At 40.7% G+C, this 19664-nt stretch overlaps 1 protein-coding gene across 11 annotated transcripts in view; it reads right to left on the bottom strand.

Moving 5' to 3' along the window:
• Positions 1 to 19664, bottom strand: part of LOC146451207 (cartilage oligomeric matrix protein-like) — a 59255-nt gene that overhangs the window by 3081 nt on the left and 36510 nt on the right. For 10 of the 11 annotated variants that reach the window (XM_085099285.1, XM_085099291.1, XM_085099288.1 and 7 more), the window contains 22 exons: positions 18133 to 18204; positions 16865 to 17457; positions 16066 to 16153; positions 14575 to 14619; positions 13143 to 13267; positions 12560 to 12614; positions 11972 to 12111; positions 11224 to 11364; positions 9400 to 9474; positions 8693 to 8854; positions 8203 to 8307; positions 7213 to 7320; positions 6699 to 6858; positions 5973 to 6091; positions 5073 to 5211; positions 4135 to 4230; positions 3356 to 3534; positions 2642 to 2690; positions 1848 to 2044; positions 1008 to 1082; positions 603 to 700; positions 225 to 364 (listed from right to left, as the gene is read on the bottom strand). In XM_085099285.1, coding sequence (XP_084955411.1) covers positions 225 to 364; positions 603 to 700; positions 1008 to 1082; positions 1848 to 2044; positions 2642 to 2690; positions 3356 to 3534; positions 4135 to 4230; positions 5073 to 5211; positions 5973 to 6091; positions 6699 to 6858; positions 7213 to 7320; positions 8203 to 8307; positions 8693 to 8854; positions 9400 to 9474; positions 11224 to 11364; positions 11972 to 12111; positions 12560 to 12614; positions 13143 to 13267; positions 14575 to 14619; positions 16066 to 16153; positions 16865 to 17457; positions 18133 to 18204 — 2961 coding nt within the window. The remainder of the gene's footprint in view (positions 1 to 224; positions 365 to 602; positions 701 to 1007; positions 1083 to 1847; positions 2045 to 2641; positions 2691 to 3355; positions 3535 to 4134; positions 4231 to 5072; positions 5212 to 5972; positions 6092 to 6698; positions 6859 to 7212; positions 7321 to 8202; positions 8308 to 8692; positions 8855 to 9399; positions 9475 to 11223; positions 11365 to 11971; positions 12112 to 12559; positions 12615 to 13142; positions 13268 to 14574; positions 14620 to 16065; positions 16154 to 16864; positions 17458 to 18132; positions 18205 to 19664) is intronic. The other variant, XM_085099294.1, reaches the window with a different exon arrangement.

Raw genomic sequence — 19664 nt, 5'->3', positions numbered from 1 at the left:
GATGGTGGTGATGGTGGTGGTGGTGATGATGATGATGATGTTGTTGATGATGATGATGATGATGATGATGATGATGATGATGATGATGATGATGGTGGTGGTGGTGGTGGTGGTGGTTATATTATTTCGACCGACCAACACTAGAGAAATAAAAGTTGTTTTAGTGTTCAATACTGAACAAAATGTACATGAGAAAATCGTCAAGCGACATTCAGGTTACTAACCGTTACATTTGTAAGCCATGTTCTTCCAGACCACATGCGACTGTGAAAACACGTACAGCCCAAGCCTTCCGCCCTTTAGGGTCTTGTCAATGATATATCCAGTGTCTACTACTCTTTCCCCTTCCGAGAATACTTTTAATCTAAAAGTAAACGACAGAGCAGTTACTGTGAAAAGCTCGTATATTCTATAAAACTACTACCGGATCCCTAGAATACTCTGCAATGCTCAAATGCAAGAAATTCGCAAAAGAAGAAAGCTCAAGATAAGGTGGATTTGCCCTGCTGTGCAATTTTAACGGGCGTTAATAAAAATCCCATGCTGCTGTCCCTGAGGAATAACAAGGACTGCTCGCAGTTTTTAAGTGGAAGTCCATTTACCTTATTAATCCAATGCTTGGTCTATGAATCAATTTCCAGGAATAGTCCGTCTTGTCTTTCCATCCTACCAGGTTTTCATCTCGCCAAATTTCTTTGGTCTAAAAACAATGGCATTTGGTTACAACACTTGTTTTCTTTTCCAACATCACGAAATGGGAATCTGAATCTCTTGCCGTCAGCTATCGATCGTTAAACGCCCCATCTGAAGGTAAGGTAAAGGGCCTGTCAAAATATCTCAAACAGACCGACCGAAAAGAGATGCCAAGGGTTACATTTTCTGTCAAAAATGGTATATGAAATGGTATATGAAAAAAAAAAAAGGTACATGAAAGGTTAAGGGTTTGGACCTCGGGGGTTTAGCCTCTCCAAGGGGAGACGGTACCAATTTGGTTAAATTTTACTTACTTGTCCTTCGGCGTCACCAGAATGCCAGAGTGCATTTCTAAGGGCATCACCTGGACCAGTATTGGAGTTAACAAGCTACAAAGGAAGAAAAAAATAACAATTTCAATTACATTGTACCGTTTTTACGTAACTGACGGCATGACCTTATTTTTAATTTCACCAAGGGCGCCCTACGAATGGCGCCTTTACATCTTTCTCTAAAATTTATCTCGTGGAACAACTCTTGGGTTAGCCAGGCTGGTAGCCAGTCAATTAATGACTCAATCCCGTATCCATTAACTAATCCGTCAGCCACACAGGCAGTCGTTTAGACCGTCAGCCATCCAACCAGGCAGCTAGCCATTCAGACAGTCATTGTGCCAATCAGTTTGTCCGTCCGGTAATTCAGCGAATTAGTCAGGCAGTTCGTCAGTTAGTCTATCCGTCCTTTAGTCTCTCAGACACTCAGCTAATCAATCAGTCGGTCAGCCAGCCTGCCAGTCAGTCAGATACCCAGACAACAGTCCGTCGGCCATAAAGTCAGTCAGACCTCCAGACCTCCAGTTATACCTGTCATCGAGTCAGTCACTTAGTCCGACAGTCGTTTCCTTAGTTAAGCCAGTCATTCATTCGTTTACTGAATCACTCAGTGAAGTTACTAAATCAACTGCATGTAGCCTACATGCAAGCAAGTTAACTAGGTAAACAGTCATGGCAAAGCCATCTTTTCTTCTTTCCTCTCCACTATAAGATTACCAGCACCTTAAATCACAAACCTAAGAAAAGATCATGTGAACCCTAACTTGCTCAAATGTTGCCTGTTTTAATACGTTTATTGCCCAAACGTTATGGCAGTATTACCTTAATTTGAATTCCTGCTACAGCCTCAGCTCTAAGCGGCTTCATGACCCAGTACACCTGCTCTCTCTGTTTCCATGATACAAGGTAGAACTTTTTGTTGCTTTGGTAACTAAACACTATTCCTACGAAGTCGTCATCGTGTGTTGTTGCCACATGCAGTGTGCCAGAAAAGTCCACACCAGCAAACCGAACATCTCCTACAATTCATTGAAAAAAAAAGAAATGGAATCAGAAAAATAATTGTCGGAAAACGCAACGCATGAGTTAAGTTGAAGGATTTCAGTCAGCTCGCGAAAGAAGCTTTAGTAATTGTAATCTTTGAGGCTTTCATTGACACAAACATGCATTGAGGGTATACAGAAAACGAGTAAAATTACAAACAGTACACGTATGATATGAATCTAAGGATTTACCTGGGATGGGGGGGGGGGGGGGGGGTTCCCCATAATGGACTATACGGGGAGGTTCCGCCCGAAAGGAGTACCTTTTTTAGGATGGAGGTGTATGAAAGGGTAGAGATTTCACGAGCCGAAGTATAGACAAGGGTAGGGAAATGTGTCATTAAGGTATCTAAAAGGACCTTTCAAAATATCTCGAACAGACCCAACAAAAACAATAGTGTGTTTCTACTGTAGGTATGTGAATGGGGTACCATTTCCTATGGAAGGTATATGAAAGGGTTACCTTTTTTGTCAAAACGGGGACATGAAAGGGTAAGGGGTGGACCTCGGGGGCGGAACCTCCCCGTATAAGATTTCTTAAGTACCCCTTCCCCCCTCGGGGGTTGTACCTACCTATGGCAAGTCCAGGATCACTGTTTTCTGTTTCTGTTACTTTAGTTCCCTGTAAAAATACCGATCATTAAATTCTTAACTGACTTAGACGGTTGCTCGAATGAGAAAACAAACAATGATTACTTTGGAAAATCCCTCGAAAGAGGTTTTGGGAATTAAGGGAACACAGAAATAGCTCTTAAATATTCAGGTGTGTGACTTGAGCTTGCAGACTGAGTCTTCCCAAATTTACCTAAAACGGAAAATCCAGTGTAGGAACATTCATTTTATACATCCTTTTATAAATCGAACTCGGCCTTAGCTTTCTACTTAAAACCCGGTGGAGTGTAGTGCTAGTGATAGTGAGTTCAAACTCCTAAAAAACGTCTGTTTATGTCATCAATAATACCTATAAACCAGTTATAACAAACTGAAGAAAAGAACCGTAGGAATAGCCAATGGTTCTGCTTTTTCGCCTTTAAAACTGAGGAACTATAACAAAAAAATTAAAGGTGTTCTCACTCCTTTATCTTATTGATGGCCCCCGTCAACAATGAAATTCCGAGAGGTTGAGGTAATTACTTCTCAAAATTTCATGACTATGTAAGGGTACGCTTTCAACTGATCTAGTCACGCAACTTTCCAGAGTGATGTCACGTGAACCGGTGCGCCTCAAAGGTTTTAATTAGTAATGCACTATTTGTTGAAAAAGAATTCTCAAGAAGTAATCCTTACTGTGGAATCGACCACCCATACAGCCGGTTTGCTCGGCTGTTCATTTGGACTCAGATTGATCTTGTGCAATCTGGTGAAATCTGTGCGCGAACAGTGATGATTCACCAGACAGGCATCTTCAGCGTCCGGGACTTTGTCAGCATCGAAATCGCCGTCACAGGGGTCCCCTAGTCCATTGCCTGTGGGGGAGTTAGGAAAGTGATCTTATTTTAGCGAGCCTTCGCAACTTTTGAAAGAAATAACAAAGTTAATTAAAAAATAAATTACGATAAGATATTGTCGGTGAATTCATAACTCGGGAATTCAAGCCTCCAAGTGCTGCGTACAGTAACATCTGCTGCTCTCCAGAGCCGGATGACTGATATTGCTATTTGCTAGTTTTTATTTATACTCATTAAACATGGAGCTGCTGTGAACCCCTGATTGGTCTGCTGAAGCTTTCAATCTCCAGTTGGCTATTGTTTACGGGTAGTCCCGAGAATTGAGCAAAATTATGTATAGAAAATGCGCTCTCTTGACATTTAGGAAACGCACGTTCGAAATGGTTGAAAGCCGCTGAACTGTCCGTTGGCTAGCTGTTAAAGGAAATAGAGAACACAATTTTCCCTTTGGTACGTATGATTAATCATCAGTCGAAGGAGCTGGTGGAAAACTCATCTAAGTTTCATGTTTCAATTTCTCGTTTTTCCAAACTCGTGTTTCTTTATAGAAGCGCGAAAAATTTATTATCTATGGTTTCTGTACATGCAAGATGACTCGCTCAAGAAAATGGTACCAACCGTTCAAATCTCGTTGAGTGGGATTGGGTACTAATTGACAGTTATCAATCCTGTCGGGAACACCATCATCATCGTCATCGTCATCACAAGCATCGCCTGGAGAGTACAGAAAATACAGTTAAGCCCGTTGACAAAGACTTCATGTACTATGAATAGTACACAAGTGCCTCGTTCAAATCTTAAGCACTAATAAAGGAATTGCCACGGGCGATTTTGCTATGTTTGCGTTAAGATTGCGCCAATATACAGTGAAAAAGTGCTTTTGCACAACACGAAATTGCTCTTGGAGAATGTTTTAAAGTTGTAATCCACTTCCATCCTGGTCACGCGCAACCAAAGATAATTACTACTGTTCCTGTACACTAGCAGAGTAATTACATTGCAAGTCCTGGGCCGGGTTGTTCGAAAGCCGATTAAGGCTAAGCCACGATTAGAAGTTACTCTAGGTTTTCATCTAGCTCGTTAAAACTGGTTTTAAAGGTTAATTTCGAGCTAGAGGTAAAAAAAAGTCTAAGTAAAAACTGAAGGCCAATAATCTTTTGGAAGAATCTTTTTTGATTAGCAATTAAACTCGAGTCAAAGTTTGCGTTAATCCAGGATTAGCTAAATCGGGCTTTGAACAACTGGGCCCTGGAATATAATGAAACTAGATCGTTCGGTGTAAGCTGTGACATTACTGAAATCATTTACACAAAGAAGATGCTCGGTAAAATGGGTTGGCTGTCGTAAACTACATGTATGTGCTTCTTTTGTGCCACGAAAAGGAGCCTCTCGAGCACTTTATACATCCATTGTGATACGTTGATTTCTGGTTTGGAGTAAAGGAGCAGTTATAGTCTTTGTATCGTCGATCTGAGCAACTGAGACTAGATCTACAGCCGTGCATGTAGATCTCACAAACAGCAAAAAACAACCTTCGAGAAAGCAGCACCACTCACCTTTTTCATCTTTGTCATTATCTATTTGATCCGGGTTTGCTAAACCTCTGCAGTTATCAATCATGTCATCTACACCATCATTATCACTATCGCGGTTCGTGTCGCAGTTGTCCCCGATACCATCATCGTCTCTATCATACTAAGACAAGAGTCAATCAATCGATCAATCAATCAATCAATCAATCAATCAATTAATGGATCAATCAATCAGACGGTCAGTCATTCTATGAACCAATCAGTTAGTCAATTAGTAAATAAATATTTAGCAGGCAATCAATTCACAACTCAGTAAATCAACCAATCTATCAATAAATAACTCTATCAACAAGGCAAATCAGCCATTCAATCATTCAATTTCAGTGAAAAGTCCAATAGAAACAATATCCCGCAGCTATTTTTGGCCCGACAAACCTTTTTTGGTCCTCATCTCCAAAGTGACGTTTTGTTGGGTGAGAAGGTAATGTAATATTCTATCCCCCCGCCCCCCACCCCCTCTTTATGACGTCTGTAGCGAAAACAGAACCACTAAAGACGGTGCTGCTCCTTTTGCCACTGCGCATACGTTCTGCGCATCTCGGGATGGTCTGACGGTGCCTTCCAATTCAACGCTATTTTTGCGTACTTTATGACTATATGCGAGAAAAAGAGACCTTTATAAGTGTTATTGAACTCTAAAAAAAAGAAAATTGGTAAAAACAAAATTTCAGAAATAATCAAGCTAAAATTTATAACAGAAATTCCATATCTTGTTTTGCGAATTTTAAAGGTGTGAGAATTTGTTTTTAATGAAAAACGCGTGGTTACCCTGACTTTTCTTTTTGGATTTCAAAATCTCTTGCTAAGATGTACGCTGCCCTTATCTGTTTTAGGAGACAAAGTCGTTAAAAGCACTTAATTTACCTGTCTCCTGTTCTGTACTGAAGGGCAGTTATCGCAGACGTCACCCACACTATCACCATCCTCATCTTCTTGTTGTGGATTATATATGGAACGACAGTTATCCCTGGAATTTAGTACACCTGCAGAGCAACAAGGAAAAGATAAATTTTTGAGAAGTGTATTGGACACTAGCTCCAAAAAACAGATACGTAAGTTCGGAAACTGACATTTCACGCAACGGATAAACGTACGATCCATTTGTGAAGTTCGTTTCCTGGTAGTTTGCCCTCTAAACGCATTGCATCGAACGCTTATCCCTTGATTGAAATGTTAGTTTACTTATCTGAACTACCAGAAAACTACTTATCAGTATATGAAATTCAACTTGATGGCCTGGAGACGAAATTTTCTTTGTAAGGAAAGCTCTCCGCTGTGCACCTACGCGCAACAACAGCCCATGGAAGGAAATTGTTCCTGAACAAATTCATAAACTCCTTTCTTTTTCACCGAAGAATAACGTTTCTCCTCGAGAATATTGTTTGGCACTAATTATGTTAATTTAACAAATCGACGGCAGTTTCCTATTGCCTATACCTTTATGGACCATAAAATGACGTCATAAAATGTTCAAAACTAAAGTGAAACCACGAGTGGTTTCACCGCCAAGGGGATTTTATTTCATTGAAAAAATTAAGGGTTGGGTGAACTTTAATAACCCAACTTTTAAGAGAACTATAACCATCTTACCGTCTCCATCAATGTCCTTGTCACAAACGTCACCGATACCATCCTCGTCAATATCTGCCTGATACGAATTACTTACAAACGGACAGTTGTCGCAGATATTACCAAGTAAATCACCATCATTGTTGTATTGTTCCGAGTTGGCGTGACGGGGGCAATTGTCCTGTAGGGAAAGTGTCAAATTAGTGAACTTATTAATAGCAGAGGGTTTGTGGAAGAAAACCTTCATCATGATCATTCATACAGGGCCACTCAACGAGAAGATTTAAGCAAAATTATTTTGGAGGGCTCGAAAGCTATTTTACGTGCACGATCTTCCTAAGAAGGGATTCGATGTTTATTGACAATTTATACAACACAATGGCAAGTTTGTACTAAAAGTTGGCACCAATCGATAAAAAGGATTTGACCAAAACGAGTCCCAGGAATGAGAACTAATAACAAACTTAATTCACACATCACGGGTCCCACGATGGTGACTAATATTGTTCCGTCTCTCGACGTCTGGGTCACTTACCTGGTCATTTTTGATACCGTCGCCATCCAAGTCTTCATCGCAGATGTCTCCAATGCCGTCATCATCAAGATCGGCTTGATCGGGATTTTTTATACGCGGACAGTTATCCTAAAATGTGAAAAGTATTGTATTGGGACCCGGCCACAAAACTAATCTTACTTAACGTTTTTGCAGGTACCCTTTTTAAGGTGGCTCACAACGGGTTCCAGCACTTATAATTTGGTGGACCACTACCACTCCTTATCAGTTGATAGAACAATAATGGTATCAAACAAATGCCCAACTATTGGCAAGCAAGTTATGGTCAGCTTTTCGACATAATAGGTTATCATAGCAACACATAGCCCGTTAAAAACGCCCCTGATTTTAGCTTTAGGTGGTTATAACTCAAAAACGAGCTCGGTGACCTCTATAGAACTGCGATTAGCATGTTCAGTTAAAACGTTTTGCAAAGTTTAAAAAAATTGTAGGGACGGGTTCAGAGCCACCTTAAGTGAAAGCAGGGCTCGGGCGAAATTTACATTATTCTCTACAACTCAGCTCACAATTTGGACTTTTGTGAATTCACTTTGGTCCATTCCTTTCGTTACTTTGCAACCCGTAACTAAAACTTGGCGATAAACATACTTTTAACTAACCATGTGCGTTACAACATTTCCAACTGAATTATGGTTAATTTATAATCGCCTTTCGAGCAATTGAGGCTGTGTGATTAATTTCAATTAATTCACTTTTTCCAGTTAAAACACCTCGCCCCAAGCCACATCTCAAAAATGTGAAAGTATGTAAATGATGGAATCCCCTTCAGTTTGTTCATAACGAAACAATCTTCCGAGCTTTTCCTTGCTCAAATGTAAACATCCCAGTCAGCTGGATCCTCAGTAAATTCTAGCCGCGTGCTAGCAATAAACGCCTATTTTTTAATGGCGTGGCACCCTACACGCATGATTTAGCATGTTATCTATTTTTGTTTTGTTTTGTTATTCCCACCTTGCGACATTCTTTCTCCGAACAGTTCAGCTCGACTTCGGGAAAACCGTCGAAATCGACATCTTCAGCACAAAAGTGCCCATTGCCAGCAAAGCCTGTGTGACACTGAAAAAGGAGAGAACTTAATTTACACCTTTCCCCAAATATGTTCTTAGTATGACGCCAGTTCTCCCACCTTTGAAAATGGTGTCGTTTACTTCTTGCTGTCCTCTATCGAGAGAGGCGGAGCTAACCCTTACCAGAGCAGACAAAGGCCATTTTTGTAAAATTGCCCGCCCGTTTTAGAAGTAGCCCATCCCCGTCTTAATTGTCGTCGTCGTCGTCGTCGTCGTCATCATCATCATTATCATCACCATTATCATTTTTTTTTTCACTGCCATCGTCATCATCATCTAGAATTTATTCACTTTTATGAGCATACAACGGATTGTCTCCAGTTAATGGAGTAAAGATCCTTTGCAATATTCCATGTCCGTGTTTTTTCTCTTACCTGACACAGGTAACTCCTTCCGCTATCCAGTCGAGTGCATTTTGCGTATTGGCTGCACGGGTTGCTTCTAGGATCACTAGGGTCGCAGAAGCTTAAATAGTAACACGCCCGATAGGGATCTCCCGTGAAACCTGGTGGACAGTCTCCGCATTCATATGAACCCTGCAACACAGAAGAGCAGAAACTGTTAGAAAATAATGAATTTCAGCAAACAATTGAGGGATTTCACAAAAATCGTGAAAAAGGTCAGACTGACTGACTAGCTCAATGAATGACAGGTTGGATGGCTGGCTGTATGACTGGCTGGCTAGCTGACTGTCTTGCTGACTGCCGGATAACTGACGGGCTAGCTGTATGACTAGCTGGCTCTGATTCTGACTGACTGACTGACTGACTGACTGACTGACTGACTGACTGACTGAATGACTAACTGGCTGGCTGACTGGCTAACTGAATGACCGACTGACTGACTGACTGACTGACTGACTGACTGACTGGCTAACTGACTGACTGACTGACTGACTAACTGACTGACTGACTGACTGACTGACTGGCTGGCTGACTGGCTGACTGACTGACTGGCTGACTGGCTAACTGACTGGCTGGCTGGCTGACTGACTGACTGACTGACTGACTGACTGACTGGCTGGCTGACTAACTGGCTGACTGATTGGCTAACTGACTGGCTGACTAGCGACTTAACTCACCAAGGTGTTGATGCATTTTGATTCTTTCGCGCATTTAGGAGGATCCTCCGCACATTCATCAACATCTGAGCAAACCTAGAAGAAAAATGCCAAAGAACCCCGTTAATTAAACAAGCGATGGTCCATGAAGTAACTACGGAGAGACCGCATTACAGTGGAAGCTCGATTTAACGAACCTATATTTAACGAAGTCCTCGATATAACGAACGATATTCTATGTCCCGGCCAAAGTTACAGTAAAATGTATGGAATAAAACCTCGATATAACGAATTCTTCGATATAACGAACATAATCCGGAAGCCCAAACGTAAAGTATACCTCGATTTAACGAATTACAACAACGTATGGTCAAATGTTAGAAAGGCTTTCACTCAGCTCAGTGTACATGCAATTGGAAAAGATCTCGGTTATGAGTCCTTTCGTCGTTTTGTTCACTAATTGCGCGGGATGCCTTGGGGCAGACGGCGTCAAAGTTTCGGCATACAACGGTTTTCGTCGTCGTCGTATTTTTTTCTTCATCGTAGTCACAGATTGATATATTAATATATTCATAATTATTGGATTGTATATCGAGTATACGTAGTTGTATCCAATAATTATTGGATTGTATATCGAGTGTTATTAAAAACTGGATCATTGTATAATGCAATTCAAGGGATTTGATTGGCTGAGCGGCCATGGTATATGAGCAATTATACCATAGCCAAGAAATGGCGGCCATTAAATTGTCTGCTGGTTCTTCTCTCACAGCGAAATCAGTTAGATCTAGCAATATTTCTTGATTGTTTTTAATAAAACAATTATTCCACTTGCGCTTGTTGGATATGAGATGATTATAGCCAACTCGGCGCTACGCGCCTCGTTGGCTATCTATCATCTCATATCCAACGCGCGCTCGTGGAATAATTGTTAATTATATCCAATTATTGGATTGTACATTAAGTAGATGTATCCAATAGTTATTGGATTGTATATTAAGTTAAGTTGTATCCGATAATTATTGGATTGTACATCAAGTAGTTGTATCCTATAGTTATTGGATTGTATATCGAGTAGTTGTATCCAACAGTTATTGAATTGTATATTAAGCAGAGTTATCCAATAACTATTGGATAGTGTACATGTACTGAGTAGTTGTAGGAATGATGTACGGTGTTTGGGGCGAAAAGTGAATTATGTCATTGCACAACCTGGGCACAAGGTTACGTTGCAATGGTGCAATCTACGTTGATAAAGACGACGAATAGCAAATGAAGAGTTTAGTGAGATGTTAATATTGCAGTTTGCGAGTGGCGTTGGGTTCGAAAAGTGTTTAGTCGTCGAGAAAACCTTTTCGAGAAGGACATCAATTACTGCTTGAGGTAACTGCTTTTACATTGACTCTGTTTGGTTGATATAGCTTGTAATGACACTGAATAGGCAAAAAAATTTACTATCTCGGGTTATTCAGGGTTTGTTTGTTTGCTTCTTTACTACCAAACTGACTACCAATGTTTGTATATGTAATAGGACTACATGCTGTCCAATTTGGAAAAAATTGGAGGCCTCGTCCAATTTGGCAGTTCTCGGAATTTTTCTGATCCAATTATTTCGAAATTGGAGAAGCATGTAGTCGTATTACCTATTAATTATATTGTGTATTATTTAAGGGTAAAAAATAATGCTGATTTTGTCAGGAATATATTATTTCAAAATATCTTCGGTATCCGAATTAACAAATAATACAATGGTTGCTTGAATGGGATTTCTGACTAGCAATACAATTAATAACGAAAACTTACAGCAAAACGTATCTGGTCCCCCAAAAAACGCATTTCCCATACCTGTTTGTTGTTCCTCGCGAAATACAGTCCCATCCCATGAACCTCTTTGCCCGCGTAGCCCTCAGGGCATGGCGGACACCAATATCCGGGACTTCGATTGTGGCACAGGGTGTTTGAGGCACAGGGGTCAGCAAGTTTGCACTTAAATGAAAGAAAAAGAGCATAAAAAATTGTATTTTAAGAATTAGCGGAAGGCAAAGTATTAAATATTTTTTCGTGGTAAACCTCAAAATTACTTCACCTAAGTTCCTTTTTTCTCTACCTCAAAGAGCTGTTTTGTGCTACTTTGTAGATCGTAATCTAATAGATGTAACAACTTAGATGATGTTGTTGTTGTTGTTAATGGTAACATGTTTCATTTTCACCTTTCTTTTAAGAGAGTTCTGTTGTTGTTGTTAATTTACCTTGAGAAGCCGTAGTACTGCAGACCTATTCACTGGACGTTTTGAGCCTTGTAGAAAAATAAAGATTCCTACTGCATTACTAAAGGAACTTAAGACTCAAGGTTTGTTTCGTTTCAGTTTAAAATGAATAAGTTATATTATGAGAACAAAAATTTGTTACTTCTCTAAGGAAAAATTGCGATGACAAAACCTATGGCTTGCACCAACGCACTTAAGGTGCGATATTCCGACAAACTAAGTTAATATTTTACTTAGTTTGCTTTCATTTCAAGATATCTTCCAAGCCCGATCCGTTTTAGAGGATCCATCTATGACTTTCGATTGTTTGATTCACGTGCGGTTACCTCGTCGACGTCAGTACAGTTTACACCATCCCCCAGCATTCCCAGCGGGCATTCTCCACACTCGAAGCCCAGTTGAGTGGCTGGATCATTAAAGCAAGGAACGCCGGGAAAGCAGGGCTTGAAGCGACAGAAGTCTTGAACTTTAAGAGGAAGACAAACAACAGAAATAGTAAGGATTAAGGGATGGCACGGGTATTCTGCGTCTTTTAAATCCTGTTCTATGACACTAAAGAGCATTGAAGAAGGGCTAAGTAAAACACAGGTGTAGGAATTTTTGCAGACTTTGGTGTCAGGAAGACGCATAAGCAAACCTTGCTTGTCTCCATACAAACGTCTATAAAATTTCCAGACTTAGCGAAACTATATCTTTGCTATCTTTTAAAAGAAAAGACTTTCAAGCTTTGTACTAATTTTACGATGCACTTCCCAGCAGTGTCAAAAGTGTTTCGTTACTTGGCCTACACCAAATCTTACATTACCTTGTTAACGGACAATGGTGTTACGGTACAGGATTTTGTCAGATTCAACGTTTGATTTAATATGGTCGGAATTACCACTATAAACGAATAGTTTTCGTCAGTTTCTTACCTCGACACATCTGGCAGTTTTCGACCAGACCTCGAAGATACTTGATTTCCGCCACCTACAAGATGCAAAACTTGTTTCACTTGTAACTTATTTCAAAAATGTGCATATACTGCAAGTTTCCCTTCCGTTATACAACGCAATGTTGCACAAACAGCAGGCCGTGAAGTATTAACGACCTCGGAAGCTCACACCTGATTGTAACTACTCTTACCATATCTTTGACAGGTGTGCGAGTCCATTGGAAGTTTCCATTACCTGTCTCCCTTCCTTCCTTCCTTCCTTCCTTCCTTCCTTCCTTCCTTCCTTCCTTCCTTCCATCCTTCATTCATTTTGTCAGTCAGTCAGTTAGTCAGTCAGTCCGTTGGTCAGTCAAGCAGTTAGTCAGTCAGTGTCTGTCTGTCTGTCTGTTTGCCAGTCAACCAGTCAGTCTATCAGTCAGCCCGACAGTCGTTCGATCAGTCAGTCGGTAAGTCAGCCTGTCGGTCGGTCGGTCGTTTAATCAGTTAGTCAGTCTTTCAATCAGTCAGTTATTCATCTTTAACGAATTAATTTAACACAAACTTGCTTGACTTCAACATGTCACCTGCATAGACAAGTCGTATCGAAGATCCTTTATGACACCAATCAAATCCGTGACAAGTTCGTGCGTAAGTATGTTGGAATCTTCTAACGCCAGGGGTTCCTTCACGGGTTCCTGAGGAGCTCTCACTAAGAAAAAAAAAAGGTGGTAGGCTATTCTTAGATGTTGGCTAATAATCTTGGGAGAAGTTGCAAAATATGGGGCCATTTTTACGGACGTTTGTATTTGAGGTTGGCTTGGCATTGGATGAATGAAGAACGAATAACATATTTTGTGACTTGCATGTGATTGTAGAAAACGAGGAACGATGTATTGCATGGCTCGCTTGGATCGGCAGTGAATGGAGCAAACAAGCCAATTGAACTGGCTCGTTGGTAGATGAATTAGAGGCCGATTGCAATAGCCGGGCTGGCAGTTGGCTTGCCGAGATGAATTTCATCCCGGTATTGCATCAGGAGAGACGGTGGCTTAATATTTGGGATGACTTGTCAATTGGCGTGTAGAAAATGGTCCCAACAACGCAGATAGATCGAGTGAGGTTTTTTTTTTTCGTTTATCCATCATTTAGTCAGGCCTTAGAGGCATTGCAGAAGAGAGCAGGTAGAATTGTTGCCAGAACGATTCGCAGTGGCACTGCAATGGACATTCTCAAGTGGCCGGCGCTTGCAGAAAGACGTCATGAACATGTTTTTCAGCTTGTAAAGAAGTGCATTGAAGGGCGTTGCCCTCAATATTTTGACGGATATTTTACTTTTAACAACAACATTCACACTCGCGCAACTAGAAAACGAGATCTGCTTCATCTACCTGCCATAAGAACAGAAGCCGCCAAGAGATTCTTTTACTATCATGGTTTTTAATAATTATTCTAAATAGCTTCTTTTATTAATTAACTTATTATATAGTTCATTACTTTTATTAACACATTGTATATAATTTTTAGAGTATGTTGTAAATAGTTTTTCTTAGTATATCCGCATTGTTATTACTTTTTATAGTATATCTACATTGTAATTAGTGTATTTAGTGCTCAGGGCTCCTATTGATAGCAGGGTGCTTTTAAGCTCCTGAAGGAACTACCCTAAGCTTTATAACTAAATAAAGGTGTCTGTCTGTCTGTCTTAAACCACACTTATAACGGCTGTGATTGGTGCTTTGCGTGATCTTACGAATGATGTACGTATTTGGCGTGATTGCTTCAGTTTGTATTCATCTGCGAGGTAAGATCCCCGGATGGGATGCTAGTCCACTGTAGTGTTCCCCTTCCCCATTTTAGGTCTCCATACTGGCTCATTTTATAGCGGAGCTCCCGTGAGGGCCGAAATGAGGCCCACGTGAGTGGAGCACCATAGTCACGAAATGTGCAAACACGTGTAAGTCGTTTTGGATGGTCATGACGTGAGTGCGTAAGTACTTCGCGTGTGCGCGCACGTACCGGTGAAATGGCAGACAAGACTTGGACCTTTGTTCTTTGAGACGACTACAAGTAAAAAGGATATACGTCCATGGATATTGTGCACGGATCTTTACTGGAGTAAAGGGCAATAATCCATTGAGAATTTGCTGGTCACTGAAAAGAAACAAAATCTTCGATGGCTGTGCCTTTTATGATTAATTATTGAAACTTTGGAAGAGAAAGCAATATGGTGACGCAGATTTCAATTCGTTTGGTCTGTATGGAAAGCGGGTATTTTCTCTTTTCAGACTTTTATCTTATTGGTTGCTTAGGGCGCAAAAAAGGAAATGTGATTGAGGTTGACAAGCCGGAGCTATAGCATGGATGCTTGATTTTTGCAATATCCAAGCCATTCCAATGCGTTTCTCGACAAATTCTGTCTTAAGGATTTTGAGTTCACTGTCGTCAGTTGAAAGCAACTTTCTCATTCTCAAAATTCAGTTCAGGCTATAAATGGATTTGGTTGAGAACAATTTTATCCCGGCACTCATTTCTTGGGAGCTCCGCTCTTAGGCTAGCTTATCTATCCAAGCATTAGCATCAGTCATTTCCACTGTGGCCGTCCCACATCCCCTCCCCCTGGGGATGATCCCCTAGTATTATATTAGGAATTTTGACAACAAACCGAGAAATGCCCCACGGCGGGGACAAATTAAACAAGCCGTTCAAATGCCCCTTGGTACAGCTTAAATATAATTTGACGTCTACGCTCTTGGGCTTGCATAAATTTTAATCAAAGCTTCTTCAGGGCCAAACCAATTCCTAGAAAGGAATGTCAGGTTTTATTAACAGACTTGATAAGGCTATTTGACCACCGTAAACAGATTCGAGTGCTGATTTTTCGAGCGTTAGCCCTTTGTCAGAGCAAATCGGATTCGCTCTGACGTTCGCAACATCAGCACTCGAATCTCTTTAAGGTGGCGAAATTACTTATTATTAACTGTCTCTTTCTCTCGCATTACGATTTTAAGATAAAACCAAGCATTCGTTTCCACTCCTCACCGACGCAGCACCACAGTTTCTTTAGAAGCTAACCCCTCTCATTTTTTTCCTCCTTGGACATAAAGCTGTAATTAATCACAATTCATCGTCTTCGTGGATGAACTTATCGGTGACAGTGCCCCGGGGTAGACTAATACCCGACCCTCGGGACTCGCAATGTATAAAAATGCCCCACTAATACCCGGGGAAAAGGGAACTACCGGAATCGACTGAAGCATTAGACCGTGAGTAAACTGACTTCCTGAATAGACCGCGGTTTTCGTATTCCCAGTCTGGGACTGGAACTAGCTTGCAGACGAGGCTGAAGCGGGGGAATATTTTTTAGACGCAAATAGTTTTTAAATGTATTGCCCCACAATGGCTTCCATTGCAAGTTAGACCCAATTGAAGAACAAGAATGCGAACATGGTCTATTAAACAGGCGTCAGCTTAGCAATGGGCCAAGCAGAAGTGGTCAGACGTGATTACCTCCTCCGACTGTCGGCACACATTCTGTTCCGTCTAGAATCTCTCTTAAGGGACGTTTGAAGATTAGCTGCATTTTCTCTATGACGCCCTGCAAAAAAATCAATTCAGTAAACAAACTAGCATTTTAAGTGTTGCTCTTCAGGGAGGCGAACGTTTGCACGACTACAGGTCACTACTGCAAAGTTAACTTTTCAATTGACGATGTCGCATTTTAAGACCCCTAGACAACGAGCTGTCCCTTATTTTTCTAGGGGATAGTAAAGCGAGCGAACCACGCATGTGCACGGCACGCTCGAAGTTGGATGGTTCGAAAAAAATAACGGACTTCTCGTAGACTACAAGGGTTTGGCCTCGAGCTTATGCTACAAGCGTTATATTTTGGTTATAATTTTATGGGGTTTTGCGTCATAGGAGGGGATAAAATACCATTAACATTCGCGTCTGTGATTAATTTTCTGTAGAGGTGAGTCTGAGTAAATTTTGGTAAAGTTCTCAACAAATTATCCACATCGCCATGCTATCAGGTCACTAGGTTTTGCGACAACGTTAATTGAAATAGATGTATATAGCTGCTACTTTGATTTCAAATGACAACTGAGTCATTCAGTTTCATCATGCGTGATGAATTTAAAGAACCAAGGGATTCAAATCCGAAACAAGCTGGTTAATGGACAGCGCTTTGATGATTGCACTGTTCTCGCCGTCGTGCCATGAATGTCCCCACCACCACCTCCCCCCCCCCCCCCACCCCATCAACTCGACGCTTTGATACCCGTACGCTAAAATTTTGAGTACTAACCATCCACTTGGTGTGAACTTTACTTCCTAATCCTCGCTGTCCTATTCTGAAATCCAGTCTAGACAACAAAGTCCCTTGGTAGGAGAAAATTGACGAAATAGGTGAAACGGTTTCAACTTTGCCAAAAGGCTTACAATCCACATAGAGCGTCACAGATGAAATCTTCTTTCCATTGCCGTCTATTACATCCGAAATCTGAAGAATTATGACGTGATATTTCCTGTCACCCAGTGCAGCAACATCCTTGAACACAACGGCCTCCATTGTGTCGTTTGTTGATCTGTATCTTAAAATAAGTTTGGTTCTGTCGCCCACTCCTTTGGTGGACAAATCGAATAGTAGTAACTTCCTCCGACTGTGCGAGATGGAAAACATAGCTCCGGCTAATGAAGACATAATCTTGATAGAAGCAAAGACGATAAATTCCTTGTTTGACTCAATGTTGACAATGGTGTCTTGAAGAAGCTCTTCCTTTGCTTTGATGAGTTTAATCGCCCGGCCAAACAGATATCCCCACTGATTTGAGGGCGTTAAAACCTTTCGCACATTGAAGTTCATTGGGGACTCAGTAATGGGGGACAAGAGGTCAATTTCTGGAGAGGAAACGAGATCAAAGGAATCCTGTAAAAAATCGACTCAAGCAGAAATGAAAGCACAAGAAAACAAACGTGTGGGCTACAATGCCTGCGTCGATGCGTTGACATCTACTGAATCCGTTATACGGCAAGCAGTTCTATCCATACTATCATGACCAGCAATGTGTGCAATGTGCGAGACAACCTTACCTATACCAGATGATTGTGCCCACACTGACACAAAGAAATCCTTTGCCATAAATTAGTGTGAACAGACCAGGGAAAGTATAGATCACAGCAGTTTTACTGTGTTTCTATTGGCCATTTTTTTTTTGGAGGGGGAAGGGGGGAGGGTTGAAATCCTTCGAAATTAGCCTTCCCGATTGGCAGATGAATTAAGGAGCATGTAAATGATCCGGGAGGCAACCTTCAAGCGATTGTTTTATTAGGACAAAAACCAACAACAAACTCAGTCCACATTACACCCTGTAGGACGCGAGATTCCAGAAGCCCTCTTAAGTTAATATCATATCCTACATGTAAGTATTGGTTCTGAACATAAGTTAATATGTATCCTATAAAGTCAGTATTGTTTATGAACAGTACGTTACTGTTTACAAATACACCCCCGGTTTCTCTCCCTCGCACCTCACGTAAGCCAAATTAACCATAACCAAGGAGGTATACTCTTACCTAAGGCAGATGTTGTTCTGCAACACAGCACGGAGATCACAATCAAAAGAATTGTTTGTCTGTTCATTTTTGCTGCAAGAAAAGAAATAAGACAATTAATTTCTTTTAATTTTTAAGGAAAGTTGTCGAAACTGCTATATTCGAACAGGAGACACCAAACCACAAAAATAGATGGTGGTCTATACCTGCACCCTCCCTTCCCTCAATTTCAAAAGATGGTGTCTTTATTGCATAGCCACCCCTCTATCCAGCAATAAAAAATGACAGTGAGATTCAAACCTCACTTTTCTTGTTTATCCAGCAATGCTGACTCTTACAAGCTGAATATTTCTGTGTCAAGTCAAATTTTAAAGCCAAGAAAATTTTGTCGGTAATGTTCATGAGATAGGTGGTCCCTTCGATAATCCCCTACTCCAGACAAGGTGGATCCTCTTCGAACAAACTTGTTCCGTAACCAGTTCCCTAACCTGAAAACAGTACTGCGCAACTTTTAGCTGGATTGTCACATCATGTGACTAAGAAATTTCACTGATTCCCGAACTCAAAAGTTAAAACCCCTTCTACGATAAAGCATTACTGCTTTGAAAGTTAGAACCATTAATCGCAAGTCTGGAAGTCTTTGACTCCATTCAGCGTTTGACTAAGACGGAACACAAAGCAAACTTGTCAACCTACAGAGATATCTAGTGATATTATTAATATTTAAACAAAAGTAAAACATGTGTACTACACGTGAAAGATTGCCGCAATGACAATGAAAGCCTGGAAGTAATAAACCCAAGGTGGCCTAATCGGATAGCAGAAAATTGCTGTCAGGACAATACTAGGATTATAACAGCAAAATGAAAGCAATATTGAATCTTTGAGCATTGCTGTAGTACGTACTTGCTCTGAGATCTTTGGCTTTCCAAACAAATAAAAATGAAATTGAATGAATGAAGCGGCTGAAGTAGACATATAGAAACTTATAATAGGAGTTTATGATCCATTGCGCAAGAAAAATTGAGTGGCCACAAAAATTACCGATCAGTTACTGACTGTGCTCAAAGAGTTCACGAGTTCGATTCGAGATCAAGTTGAATTTGAATTGGGTTCAAGACAGCTAAAATTTACAGCCACACAGTTTCCCTAACTCTATATGAAATCTAACTTAACAACTTACAAACCTAATCCTTGATCACAAGATGACCGTTAAGTCTTTGTAAACTTGCAGTTATAAAATGACTGCTCAATCTGAAAACTCCTTAATCCGTCGGTCCTTAACTCTAGACAAAAACATTTCCTAAACTTCTAAATTTACTGCAGCCAACAATTGCTACTACTGTAATACCCTGATGCATTGCACAAAACATATTAGCTGAGTGGTACAAACAAAGAACAGTAGGGAACGCCTGCATTTGGCCAGCTTAGTTTGGCGATCAACAATTTTCGGTCAACAGCGATTCCAGGATCGGAGGCCTAAACTTCGTGACTGTTAACCGAATTAAAGAGACAATTAATCCATGTTACAGCTCGACTGAGCGCATTTATAG

Source organism: Pavona decussata, unplaced genomic scaffold (genome assembly GCF_977016875.1).
Source record: "Pavona decussata unplaced genomic scaffold, jaPavDecu1.1 SCAFFOLD_391, whole genome shotgun sequence".
NCBI lineage: Eukaryota > Metazoa > Cnidaria > Anthozoa > Scleractinia > Agariciidae > Pavona > Pavona decussata.
This window is presented reverse-complemented; position numbering and strand designations above follow the sequence as displayed.